Raw genomic sequence first — 13,111 nt, 5'->3', positions numbered from 1 at the left:
AAGGCGCTGCAGTGGGTCCGCATGTAATCAAGATGGTTGGTTACACACAGAGGTTGGAGAAGCCGGGCTTCCCACTTGGCCAAGAGTTGGCCACTGATTTTATTCTCGCCTCTTTACCGCCAAGCTATGGGAACTTCATCTCGAACTACCACATGCACGGGGCTGAGAAGGGCTTGAATGAGTTGTGCGGCATGCTCAAGACGGCAGAGAGTGACATCAAGAAAAGCACAAGTGGTGGCCATGTGATGGCTGTCCAGAATAACCTTACTTTCAAGAAGAAAGGTTCTTCTTGAAAGAAGAAGAAGGGCAAGGCTAAGGTTGCGAACCCCAAGCCAAACCCTACACCCAAGGCTAAACCTGGACCAGCTGCAGACAAGGAGTGCTTTCATTGTCACCAGCCAGGACACTGGAAGAGGAACTGCAAGCTGTACCTAGCCACACAGAAGAATCGTTCTTCCACCTCGGGTACGCTTGTTGTTCATACTACAGAAATATTTCTCGCTGACTCTTATGTTAATTCTTGGGTATTTGATACCGGATCGGTTGCTCATATATGCAATTCGATACATGGAATGACAAAGAGTAGAAGCGTTGAAAGAGGAGAAGTTGACTTCCGCGTCGGCAATAATGCAAGAGTTGCTGTAGTGGCCGTCGGGACGATGCAACTTCACCTACCATTAGGATTTGTCTTGGAGCTTAGTAATTGTTATTTTGTTCCTAGTTTGAGTCGAAATATTCTGTCTCCTTCATGTTTGATGAAGGATGGTTATTCTTTTGCGAGTGAAAACAATGGTTGTGCTATCTCTAAGAATAATATGTTTGTGGCTTTTGCGTCCATTGTGAATGGGCTATTTGTTTTAAATCTTGATGATTCACCTATCTGTAATATTAATGCTAAAAGGCCTCGGCTTGCTGATTTGAATCCTACCTACATGTGGCATTGTTGTCTCGGTCATATAAGCGAGAAACGCATGAAGAAGTTCCATTCGGATGGACTTCTAACTTCGTTTGATTTTGAGTCATACGAGACATGCGAAGCTTGTTTGCTAGGCAAGATGATCAAGATGACATTCACAGGTTTTCCAAAGAGAGCATCGGATTTACTAGAACTCATACATACTGATGTATGTGGACCAATGAGCTCGATTGCTAGAGGTGGATTCCAATACTTCATAAGTTTCACTGATGACTTGAGTAGATATGGCTATGTCTACTTGATGAAGCATAAGTCTGAAATTTTTGAAAAATTCAAAGAATTTCAGAGTGAAGTTGAAAATCAGTGTGGCAAGAAAATTAAAACTTTATGATCTGATCGTGGAGGTGAATATCTGAGCCACGAGTTTAGCAATCATCTAAAGAGTTGCGGAATTGTTCCACAACTTACGCCGCCTGGAACACCTCAGAGAAACAGTGTGTTTGAGCGATGTAATCGAACTCTGTTGGACATGGTTCGATCAATGATGAGCCAGTCGAACCTACCGTTATCGTTTTGGGGTTACGCTCTAGAAACAGCAGCTTTCACATTAAATAGGGTGCCATCAAAATCCGTAGATAAGACACCATATGAGATATGGACTGGCAAGACTCCCATTTTGTCTTTTCTAAAGATTTGGGGTTGTTAATCATTTGTCAAACGACTCCAGTCTGACAAGCTTGCACCCAAATCGGATAAGTGCATATTCGTGGGATACCCAAAGGAGACCTTAGGGTATTACTTCTACAATTGATCTAAGGGCAAAGTGTTTGTCGCTCGGAACGGAGTTTTCCTAGAGAAAGAGTTTCTCAAAGGAGAGAAAAGTGGAAGAACAGTGCAACTCGAAGAAGTTCGAGATGAGCCAATAGAACAAGACTCTACAAGTGACGCTAATGTAGCTGAACAAGTTGAGATGCCTATGGCAACAGAAGCACCTCCGCAACCATGAAGGTCAGCAAGGCTCTGCGCAGCGCGGGAATTATTATTGTTAGACAATGATGAGCCTGCAACATATGCAGAGGCGATGGCAGATCCTGACTCTGAGAAATGGCAAGATGCCATGAAATCCGAAATAGAATCCATGAAGTCAAATCAAGTTTGGAACTTGATAGACCCGCCTGATGGTGTGAGAACCATCGAGTGCAAATGGATCTATAAGAAGAAGAAAGATATAGATGGAAATGTTCACATCTATAAAGCTCGACTTGTCGCAAAAGGTTTTCGACAAGTTCAAGGAGTTGACTACGACGAGACTTTCTCACCCGTGACGATGCTTAAATCTGTTCGGATTATTCTAGCTATTGCTGCATATTTCAATTATGAAATATGGCAGATGCATGTCAAAACAGCTTTCCTTAATGGAAATCTGACCGAGGATGTGTATATGATGCAGCCCGAGGGTTTTGTCGATCCGACCAATGATGGAAAGATATGCAAGCTTCAAAAATCCATTTATAGATTAAAGCAAGCATCTCAGAGTTGGAATATTCGTTTTGATAAAGTAGTCAAAGGGTTTGGCTTCATTAAAAATGAAGAAAAAGCTTGTGTTTATAAGAAGGAAAGTGGGAGCTATGTTGCATTTCTAATCTTGTATGTAGATGACATACTGCTGATTGGAAATAATATTCCTATGCTTGAGTCCGTAAAGACTTCATTGAAAAATAGTTTTTCGATGAAGGATTTAGGAGAAGCAGCATACATACTGGGCATCAAGATCTATAGAGATAGATCAAAGAGGCTTATAGGATTAAGCCAAGATACTTACATTGACAAAGTGTTGAAGCGGTTCAACATGGAAGAGGCAAAGAAAGGATTATTGCCTATGTCACATGGCATACATCTTAGCAAGACTCAGTGTCCTACGACGACTGATGAGCGAGAGCGCATGAGCAAAGTTCCATATGCCTCAGCAATTGGATCTATCATGTATGCAATGATAAGTACACGCCCAAATGTTTCTTATACTCTAAGTGTTACGAGCAGATAGCAGTCTGATCCGGGTGAGAGTCACTAGATAGCTGTGAAGAACATTCTTAAGTACTTAAGAAGAACTAAGAATGCGATTTTGGTCTATGGAGGTGAGGAAGAGCTCGTTGTAACGGGTTACACCGACGCTAGCTTCCAAACTGACAAAGATGATTCAAAGTCCCAATCAGGTTACATGTTCACAATAAATGGTGGTGCTGTTAGCTGGAAGAGTTCCAAGCAGGAGACGGTGGCCGATTCTACGACAAAGGCCGAGTACATCGCAACTTCGGAAGCTGCGAAGGAAGGTGTTTGGATAAGGAAGTTCCTTATTGAGCTTGGTGTGTTTCCTAATGCCTCTAGCCCGCTGGGTCTCTACTGTGACAACAATGGAGCCATTGCGCAAGCCAATGAGCCAAGGAATCACCAGAAGAGCAAACACGTTATGCGGCGATTTCATCTCATTCGAGAGTTCATCGATCGGGGTGAGATCAAGATATGCAAAATACACACGAACCTGAACATTTCAGATCCGTTGACAAAACCCCTTCCACAGCCCAAGCATGAGAGGCACACAAGAGCAATGGGTATTAGATACATTCTGGATTGACTCTAGTGCAAGTGGGAGACTGTTGGAAATATGCCCTAGAGGTAATCATATTTCCTTGTATTCATGATTAACAAAGTGTTCCTTGAATATCCATGGATGACAACTTGTATTGATTAATGCTTATGTGAAGTATTTGTGAAACTCTTTACTTGTATGGATATTCTAAAATATTCCTAGTCGGAGTTCATGTGAGGACACACATGAATATTAGACTAGCACATGTATTAGTTGATTGACTACGTTTCACAAGTCATGGACATGGGGATGTCAAACTAATAATGTGGGTTCATGTGAAACATGAGACATAACTGACCCAACACGAGATGACGACTTCTCATTACACAATATGTACGCTGTGTCCTAAGACCTGAGATCGTCGTATGTACTCAACATGTGAACCGACTTACTTAGGAGCCATCAAACGCTACACCGTAACAGGGTAGTTATAAATGTGGCTTTCGGGTCTGTCAAGAAGCATGTTGTGAGACATAGTCGGTCAAGATGGGATTTGCCCCTCTCTATAAGAGATATATATATATATATATCTCTGGGCCCCTCGAGTGATTCGGATCAAGAAATGCATGACCATACTAGGGTTAAGAGTTAACCAAGGATTCCGAATCACAGGATCGAGAAAGAGTGGTCGGCTTTAAGCTAGACCAAATATCGTGAGGCAAAGGGAACAGCATGTATATGATATTGTGGCGGCTCGTCTGATATGATCTTTACGTGCGCATAGGAGTTGACATATTTTGCTAGAGGCCACTGTCTACTATTGGGCCGAGTAAGAGTACTCGGGCCATGTCTATTCGCATGTGAGCCCATAGGGTCACACACTTAAGAGAAAGAAGTCTGATAAGGATGAGATCCGAATTAGACTGGGCTTAGGTGCACTAATGAGCCATTTAAGCCCAAAAGGGGGCACCCAAGGTGGGGCCCAAGGCAGCCCACCTAAGGGGCTATATAAACAGAGGAGGGGGCACCTAAAAACCCTAACCCTGGACATCGCATATTAGATATGGAACTGGTGAAGATATGGAAAGGGTGGCATATTAGAGAGATCCAGAAACTGGTGAAGAGCCCAATGATATGGAACTTTGGTTTATAACTCACACAAAGGATGGGCACTGGAAAGACCAAGAATCTAGGAATGTCTACGTGAGTTCTCACTGAATTTGTACATACATTACTATATATAGTCCATGCAAATATAGAATGCAAGCAAATTCTTGTTCAACTAACTCCTCCATCTGTGCCTTGTAAATGTTAGGACAAAGCAAGCAACCTTATTACTGAGGCGGAATCAAATGCAGAGGAAAACTTCGTTACCCAAAAGGAAAAGAATGAGATTTTCCAGAAGGCATACAAGGCAATCACAGAGTGCAAATCAACCAAGTTGCATGGTAATGGGTACCTGGCAAAAAAAACCCAACTAGAAGGCAGCAGCTGAATGCGGATCGCCAGGAACAAATTCGTAGGGAGGAGCAACAGCATCAGGAACACGTCGAGCTCATGGAATCATTTGGGCAGCTACAACAACAAATGTCAACATGGGAAGCTGACAGGAAGCCGAAAGGAGAGAACATGCACGACAAATTGAAGAAATTAACAAGGCTAGAGAGGCGGATAAAGAAGAGCTTAGGCGAGAGTTCCTATCAATGATGCAAGCAGCAAATGGACAGGCACCATCTCAGCAGGTACTAGTCAAACTAGTTATTGAATGACTTTCTTTCCATAGGTTCTATATCTAAATGTATGTATTCTTTCATATATTGTCCAGCCAACAGCTGTCCAGCCAAACAACAATGTCGCTGCATCTGCAGAGGTGGCGGCGGTTGCATCAAACATGAGTACTGAAGAAGTACAGACAAACTCACCGAATGTGCTCTCTTCTAGTCAGGTTGTTCGTGAATTGACAACTTTTTACTTCTATCATCAGATACAGAACAAAATCGAACCTAATTTTTTCCTTCCAAATTTTTTGTTCCCTGAAGTCGGTAGTAAACCAAGGGCAGCTAGCATTCGCACTACAAGAAGTAGTAAAGCTGGTGAAACACATTCCGTCCCGCCCGCAGCATACGTTTCATCACAACAGTTATAGGAAAAAGCTGCAAATAGGAAACGACAAAACGCCAAGAAGACAGGAGGTGAAATTTTTGTACTCTACCTGCTGTGAATGTTTCTGTTTCAGCTGTCAAAGTGTTTATAGTTGTGTTAATTATTTGCTGTCATTCTGATAATTTTATGATTCGCAATGAAACTTTGGCTTGATACATGCTGTTGTTGCACCCTTTCCATTATTACAGATTATTTGATGCTTACAAATGCTATTAATTCTTTTCAGGAAACTAAGCCATTTCGAATGGAGCAAACAGGTGATGGGACCTTCTTGGAGTCACTCTTTGCTGATCAAGTGATGTGATCGTCTTGAAGTCATCCCAATAATGTGTTGAAACAATGTCCTGTTAAAAACTTATTAGTATTATCAGTTAATGGTTGAATGTTGTTTCATGAATTATAAATGCATAATTATTATTGATCCTGTATTTTAATGTTTTCAATTATTGCTGCTACAAATAAATGAGTGTGGCAGAATAGACATATGGCGACCTACAAAACTATGGCAGCAACACCTTTTGTTGCAAAAGAGAATTCATCCTATCGCAACCCATATTTTTCGGTGTCACAAAGGCTTGTGGCAATAGTAAGTTCCACTTGTAGCAACCATGTATTATGGTAGTAATAGAGACATGAACTTTTGGCAACCAAAATATTTTCGAAGCAACAACGTAGGAAACATCTTACAACCAATCAATCTAGGTGGCATTAGCGTGCTCCACATATTGCCTCCAACCTATATAATTTGGTGGTAATAGAATATTCCACCTATAACAACCATCCTTGCTGCGTGGCAATAGAGGCTACCACCTATAGCACTGTAATCAACTTCGTGGTAATAAAGGGAACTACATATAGCAACCAAACAACTTTTGTGGCAATAGATAACACCACATATAGCACCGAAATCAACTTCGTGGTAATAGAGGGAACCACATATAGCACTCAAAACACTTTCGTGGCAATAGAGGTGCTTCCCCCTATAGCAACCACAACTAGAGTATAGCAATACAATACTTTGCAACGCAAGATTTTACAAATTGCAACGCATTGGGTACGATGTAATTGCACCTATGGCAACACCAGATGTGTCGTATTATGATAATTTGCAACCAACACGAGCGAGGACGTAGATGCTAGTTGCAACGTCTCATTGTGTTGTAATAGAAAAACTAATGCAACATAAAAAAGACATGCGTCGCTACAGGCTAATGCAGCGAGACATATAGCTGCGTTTTCTTACGACACAAATTGGTTGCAATTGCGGCTATTACAACCAAATATGACATATTGCAACACATTTCGTGCGTTGTATTAGGGGGGAAATCTAGTAGTGTTAGGACATTTCATCTCCCTGGTTTACATTGTACACTCTGAACTTTGGAAACATCTTCTATTTATTTTCACCATAAATTTGGAATGGAAATGAAATAAGTTAGCAAGAGAGTGAGAGATTGCAACCACTGAGCTCGATAGGTGACCATTGGTCTGCACTTTTTGCATCAGTAGTATATTTAGCACTACTTTTCTGATAATTACATGCTCAATGTCATGATTAGATGCCTGATGTTATTTTCATTATACTCAGGTGAATCTTCATGATGGCTAGATACAGAAAAACTTTCAAACAAATTGGCATAGTTTGAAAGACCGCCAAAGCCACCACACTCAAAAATCCCAGGTTTCGTCAAGCTAAAAAATACCAAGGGAGAGGATGATGGACCCATGGGAGACCAACCATCAAGGCCCAACAGTCGCCGCCGCTGCATCCCGGCTAGCTCTAGCGTTGGTGGCCGGCACAGAACTTGCTCCACCAGCTGCAGCTAGCAGAGCTGTCGATCTAAGAGGATGCATCTCAATATGCGCGAATCCATTATGGCGCGCGAGCGTCAGCAAGCGTGCTGGCGCTCGATTCCAGACCGCCCAATGTTTCACGTGGGTGGAGCCTGCTGAACTATTTTTTATTTCTCATCCAATTCATTTCCTTGCACGCATCCAATTTCTTTCCTCACATGTTAATATGGCTTGTGTTAACTAACTTTTCCATGCGCACATCGCAAGCTGTAAGATATAAAAGTCTAGTTATGTAATTTAGAGTCACATACTCTTTTCTTTACCTTTTTTTCAATCTTTTTTTGTTTTACCTTCTTTATGTTTTGTTTTACCTTCTTTATGTTTTGTTTTCAATGTTCTTTTTGACAAATACTGAGTTCAAAGTAAGCTAAAAAGTTAACTCGATAAGTTGTATTTTTACAAGTTGTATCATGAACTTATGCATCAAAGTTGTGTGAGAAGTTTTGGTGAAAATTATGTTCAAAGTTATCATTTGGTAAGGAGGTTGGAAGAAGTTATGCGTAAAATTTATAGGTGTCATGTTAAAAAATTATCCTACAAAAAGTTGGTTGAAAAAAGTTATGCATAAAGTTACAAGTATAGTAAAAGTTGTGCTGAAAAATTATCATCTAGAAGTAATAGTTATGCGTAAAAATTTATACGTGTCAGTTAAAAAATTGACCTACAAAAAGTTGGTTGGAAAAAAGTTACAAGTATAGTAAAAGTTGTGATGAAAAATTATCATCTAGAAGTAATAGTTATGCTGGAAAATATCATCCAATAGTTGTCTAAAAAAAGTTATACATACAACTTTTACTCATAACTGTTTCAGCCTACCTTTACTCATAACTTTTACCCATAACTTTTACTCAAATCTGAACATAACTTCTATGTAAATGTTATCAGAAAAAATTCTCACACAACTTTGATGCATAAGTTTGGCATGCGTGTGTAAAAAAATACAACTTCTCGATATAACTTTTTATCATAATTTGTATGGAAATATTTGTCATAAAAACATCTTCCAAACACAAGGTAAAAGAAGGTAAACAAAAAAGATAAAAGAAAAGAAAAGAAAGAGAATACTAGATATCGCACAATGTAAAGGAAAAAATTAGAAAGGAAAAGAAAAAATAAAGTAATTGATACCAGGCACATCACGTATGCAACTGGTATGAGAATATGAATTCCAACTAGACTAGACGACAAAAGCATATACACGTAACCATCTGACTGTAATTGGATTTGAGGGAAAAGATGCTTCGTGTGGAAAAAGAAAAACAGAAGGGAAAAACAGTTGAGGGCCAGGTGCATGCGGTCGGATCGATCGCCGTGAAGCTCGCTAACGGACGCCATAACTACCTGTCGGAGACCGCGCGCTGGAATCGCTCCTGGCGCGTGCGCTGATTAGCATCCCCCTCAATATGAGGTACAGAAAGCCTGGTCGTCTGGTTCTATTCTTATTACAAAATCTCTACTTAATAGTTATTAACTCATAGCATATTCTTGATCACTCTTTAAGCCGTGGATTAAGGTACCATAATTTGTGCCGCACTGATACTATGAATTGGTAAACTGGCACAATACTATATTTGATACGTTTATACTACTATAGATCACACTAATCTGATAAATTGTATTATCTGTTTGCTTAGAATTGTTGTTCAGAGAATATTTACACAGTTAACATATCTACTTTTCATTTATTTTTGAAAACACGTGCGTATCGCACGTGCACCTTACTAGTGGGACAAAAAAACATGTATTAAGAAAAATAAATGAGATTGTCGTTTGATGGAAGAAATATTAAATTACGTGCCATACATCTCCACTGGTCACCTGGAAATTTCATGGCGGGCCTGGCACGTGTTGCCTTCGCACGGGCCATTTTCCGATCCCGTTCCGTCGAATCTCATCCCCGCGTGCAGATGCAGGATCATCCCAGCGGGCGCCGCGTGGCACACTCGCTGAATGCACACGCGTCCCTCTCGTCGACCAGGTCGCCGGCCGTTTCCTGCGGTTTCGGGCTTTCGCCGGGTGTTTAAACAGGGACTTCAAAAAAGTCCCAGGGATTTTTATTAGTATTTAGAAGTATTAAATAAATATTAATTATAAAACTAACTCAGAACCCTTGGGCTAAACTAAGAGACGAATCTAATGATGTATCTTAATCTATGATTAGCGAATGGTTACTGTAGCACTACTGTACAAAAATTATGAATTAATTAGGCTCATTAGATTCGTCTCGCGAAAAAGCACTCAGCTGTCAAAAAACATTTATAAACAAATTTTATTTAATAATATAAAATAGTAAGATTCTTTTTGATGTGATAGGAACTTTTGAAAAAAATCCTGGAGCCAAACAGGCCCTAAGCATCGTGCAGCCGTGTGCACGCGGCCGCCGTGGGGGCGCTGCCACTAGCTATCCCACTGGCCGCTTGCGACGGCGAGTGGCGGCAGACTGGCCGGCATGCGCGTGGACTGGCCCGAGTAGACCAGTGGGACGTACATGGCCGGGCTGTGGCCGACGGCGACCCCCTGCCCCTGCTCGGTACGTGTGCTGCGTCCGCGACACCAGATGACCTCGAGCGCCGCGCGGCCTCGGCTCCGCAAACACCTGGGTGGAGCTCGACGGCCGGCCAGTCACAACCGCCAGGCAAGGCGTCCACCTGGCCCCCCCGCGTGATCGCGGCCGCTTTGGCGGCTCTTGAGCTCCTCCGCCGCCCCGGCCGCCCGGCGCCCCCTCTCTCAATTCCCTATATAGCCCGGCCCCGGCCCCGCGGGGCTAGTCATCAACTCATCCCGCTGCTCCGCTCGAGGACGTACGATGCCCTCCTCCGCGCCTCGCCACCACGGCGCCGCCGGCCACGCGCTGCTCGCCGCGCTCCTCGCGTCCGCGCTCGTCGCCGCGCGGGCGCAGGACGGCGGCGGCGACGCGCCCGGCGGCCAGGAACAGAACCAGCAGGACCAGGTCAGCACGGCGATGGTCGCGCTCCTCGCGGCCGTCGTCGCGGTGTTCGTCTTCATCGCCTCCGCCACCATGTACCTCCGCCACTGCAGCGGCAGCGCGCCGCCGCCCGCCGACAGCCGCGCGGCCGTCGGCGCCTTCTCCGCTTCGCGTTCGTCGCGGTTGTGGTGGCGGCCGCGGCGGCGCGCCCCGCGCGGGCTCGACGCCGGGGCCGTCGAGGCGTTCCCCACCATGACGTACGCCGAGGCCAAGGCGCTGCGCGTCGGGAATGGCGGCGACGGCGGCGGCGCGCTCGAGTGCGCGGTGTGCCTCAGCGAGTTCGAGGACGGGGAGCGGCTCCGGGTGCTGCTGCCCTGGTGCAGCCACGCCTTCCACCCGGACTGCATCGGCGCGTGGCTCGCCGGCCACGTCACCTGCCCCGTCTGCCGCTGCAACCTCGAGCCTCGAAACAAGGATGCCACCACCAGCAGGGACGGGGAAGAGCCGACGGGTAGTTTGCCGCCGATTCCGGTAGCGAGCAGCATCTCCAGCGACACCGCGGCCGCGTGGCAGCGCGCCGGCCCGCTGCCGGTGGCCGTGGTGATCGACGTGGCCGCCGAGGAGGAGGAGTGGCGGCAGGAGGCGCTGGAGCTGCACCGGATCGGGACCCAGCGGCGGGCCATGCGGTCGCGGTCGGGGAGCGGGCCGGCGACGATGGCGCCGCCGCAGCTCCCCCGGCGGCAATCCCTTGCGGCGCGGCTGGACCGCGACCTGGAGCGCTTCACGCTGCGGCTGCCGGAGCACGTGCGCAGGGAGATCGTCGCCGCCGCGGCCGAGCACAGCCTGCAGCTGCGCCGCGAGCGAGGAGCCGCGGGAGGCGGCGGCCGCAGCGCGCCCCTCGTCGGGCTCGGGCGGCCGGGCGGGTGGCAGTCGCTCCTCGGGACGGCCTTCTCCGGGAGGCTGTCCTTTTCGGCGCCGAGGGTACCGGCGAGCTGCTCCGGCGGCGGAGAGGTGCCGTCCTCCTCGTCGTCTTACTCGAGGCTGAGAGGGAAGCGCGTGGCCGCCGTCGATGCCGACGACGACGTTGCTGCTACGGGGAGCAGCAGCAGCCCTGACAGCGCTGGAGTTGGGGGCGGCGGTGAAAAAGGTGGCGGCGACAGCGGACGTGGACAAGGAAGTTAAAAAAGTAGGGCGGGAACGGAAGATTTCGAGCGTAGTAAAAACTTGAAAGAAAAGGCAGTTACGGTGCTGGTTGGACGTAGGCTGAGGCCGTGTTTAGTTTATTTGGCCAAAATTTTTTGAAACAGAATCTTACTATTTCAAAGTACTAAATGAAGTTTATTTATAAAACTTTATAAAACTTTTTACACGGATGAATTGTAAATCACGAGATAAATCTAATGAACATACTTAATCCATAACTAATTCATAATTAGCAGATGGTTACCGTAGCATCACTGTTGCAAATCATGAATTAAGTAGGTTCATTAGATTCGTCTTGTGATTTACAATCCACCCATACAAAAAATTTTGTAAAAAAACTTCATTTAATACATCATGCATATGTCCAAATATTTAATGTGACGTTTTTTGGAGTAAAATTTTTTAATCTAAACACAGCTTGAGAACAGAGGATTTTAAGCCAGGCAGCAAGTATCTACAGATGTCTGAACATAGATAAATTTTTACTTTGTAGTCAGTTCCGTTCTGTTTCTATGCATTTTAGGCCCTGTTTAGTTTCTAAAAAATTTCCTACAGTACCCGTCACATCGAATCTTCGGACATATGTATGGAGCAATAAATGTAGTTGAAAAAATAATCAATTACACAGTATAACTGATTAGCACGAGATGAATCTTTTAAGTCTAATTAATTCATGCTTTGACATTATTTGTCAAGTATCAACGAAATGTGCTACAATACCAAAATCCAATTTTTTTTACCAACTAAACACACCCCTACTAGAAGACATCCACGGCCGTGTCTGGTTTGTCTTGAAAAAAATTTCATGAAAACTTTTCGCGCCTTTGACCTTTGATTAGAGGTGTTAAATAAAGTCTAATTGCAAAACCACCTCCACACTATGGTACTGTAGCAGTTACTCTAACTAATGAGGTTTTTGACCGAACGATTAGAAAATGATTAGACGTGGTTACTGTAGCATCACTGTAGCCAATTATGATAAAACTTGACTCATTATATTCGTCTCGAAAAGTTACGTCTAGTGAAAAGATTTCATAAATAAAATTCATTTAGCACTTCATGCATGTATTTGTCTTTTTGTGAAAAAAAATCGTGTGGGAATACAAACACGACCCACATTAACCATCTCCCCTGCCTCCTGCACCATCCACCGCCTATCCGCATTATCCTTTCCGCCTTCCCGGCCCCTCGCCTTCGGAGCATTCCCAAACATCCGGACGATATCTATCATTGATTATATTATTGTATAAGTTTTAGCTTAAGTGGCACTACAATAAACGGAAGACATAAAGTCAAAGGACGAAATTAGGTCATGTGCAAGACTCGGTTTCATCACAAAATCGAAGACACTAGTTGGTTTGTATCGACATAAGGTAGTATCTTCATGATAGATGGAGAAACAAATACCATATGATAAATGGATAGGGCAAAAAATAAATTCATCACGACACTAAGAAATCAT

At 44.3% G+C, this 13,111-nt stretch overlaps 1 protein-coding gene across 1 annotated transcript; it reads left to right on the top strand.

Annotated features, from left to right (window-relative positions):
- The first annotated feature begins 10,117 nt into the window (after positions 1-10,117).
- LOC120704084 (E3 ubiquitin-protein ligase Os03g0188200-like) lies at positions 10,118-12,203 on the top strand. Its single transcript, XM_039988341.1, has 2 exons — positions 10,118-11,708; positions 12,080-12,203. Exon 1 carries the CDS (start codon positions 10,327-10,329, stop codon positions 11,626-11,628), a length of 1,302 nt encoding a protein of 433 aa, XP_039844275.1. The 5' UTR covers positions 10,118-10,326; the 3' UTR covers positions 11,629-11,708; positions 12,080-12,203.
- The last annotated feature ends 908 nt before the right edge of the window (positions 12,204-13,111 follow it).

This window comes from Panicum virgatum, chromosome 1K (assembly GCF_016808335.1).
Source record: "Panicum virgatum strain AP13 chromosome 1K, P.virgatum_v5, whole genome shotgun sequence".
Lineage (NCBI taxonomy): Eukaryota > Viridiplantae > Streptophyta > Magnoliopsida > Poales > Poaceae > Panicum > Panicum virgatum.
The sequence above is the reverse complement of the archived record's forward strand: the minus strand, read 5'-3'. Positions and strand labels throughout refer to the sequence as shown.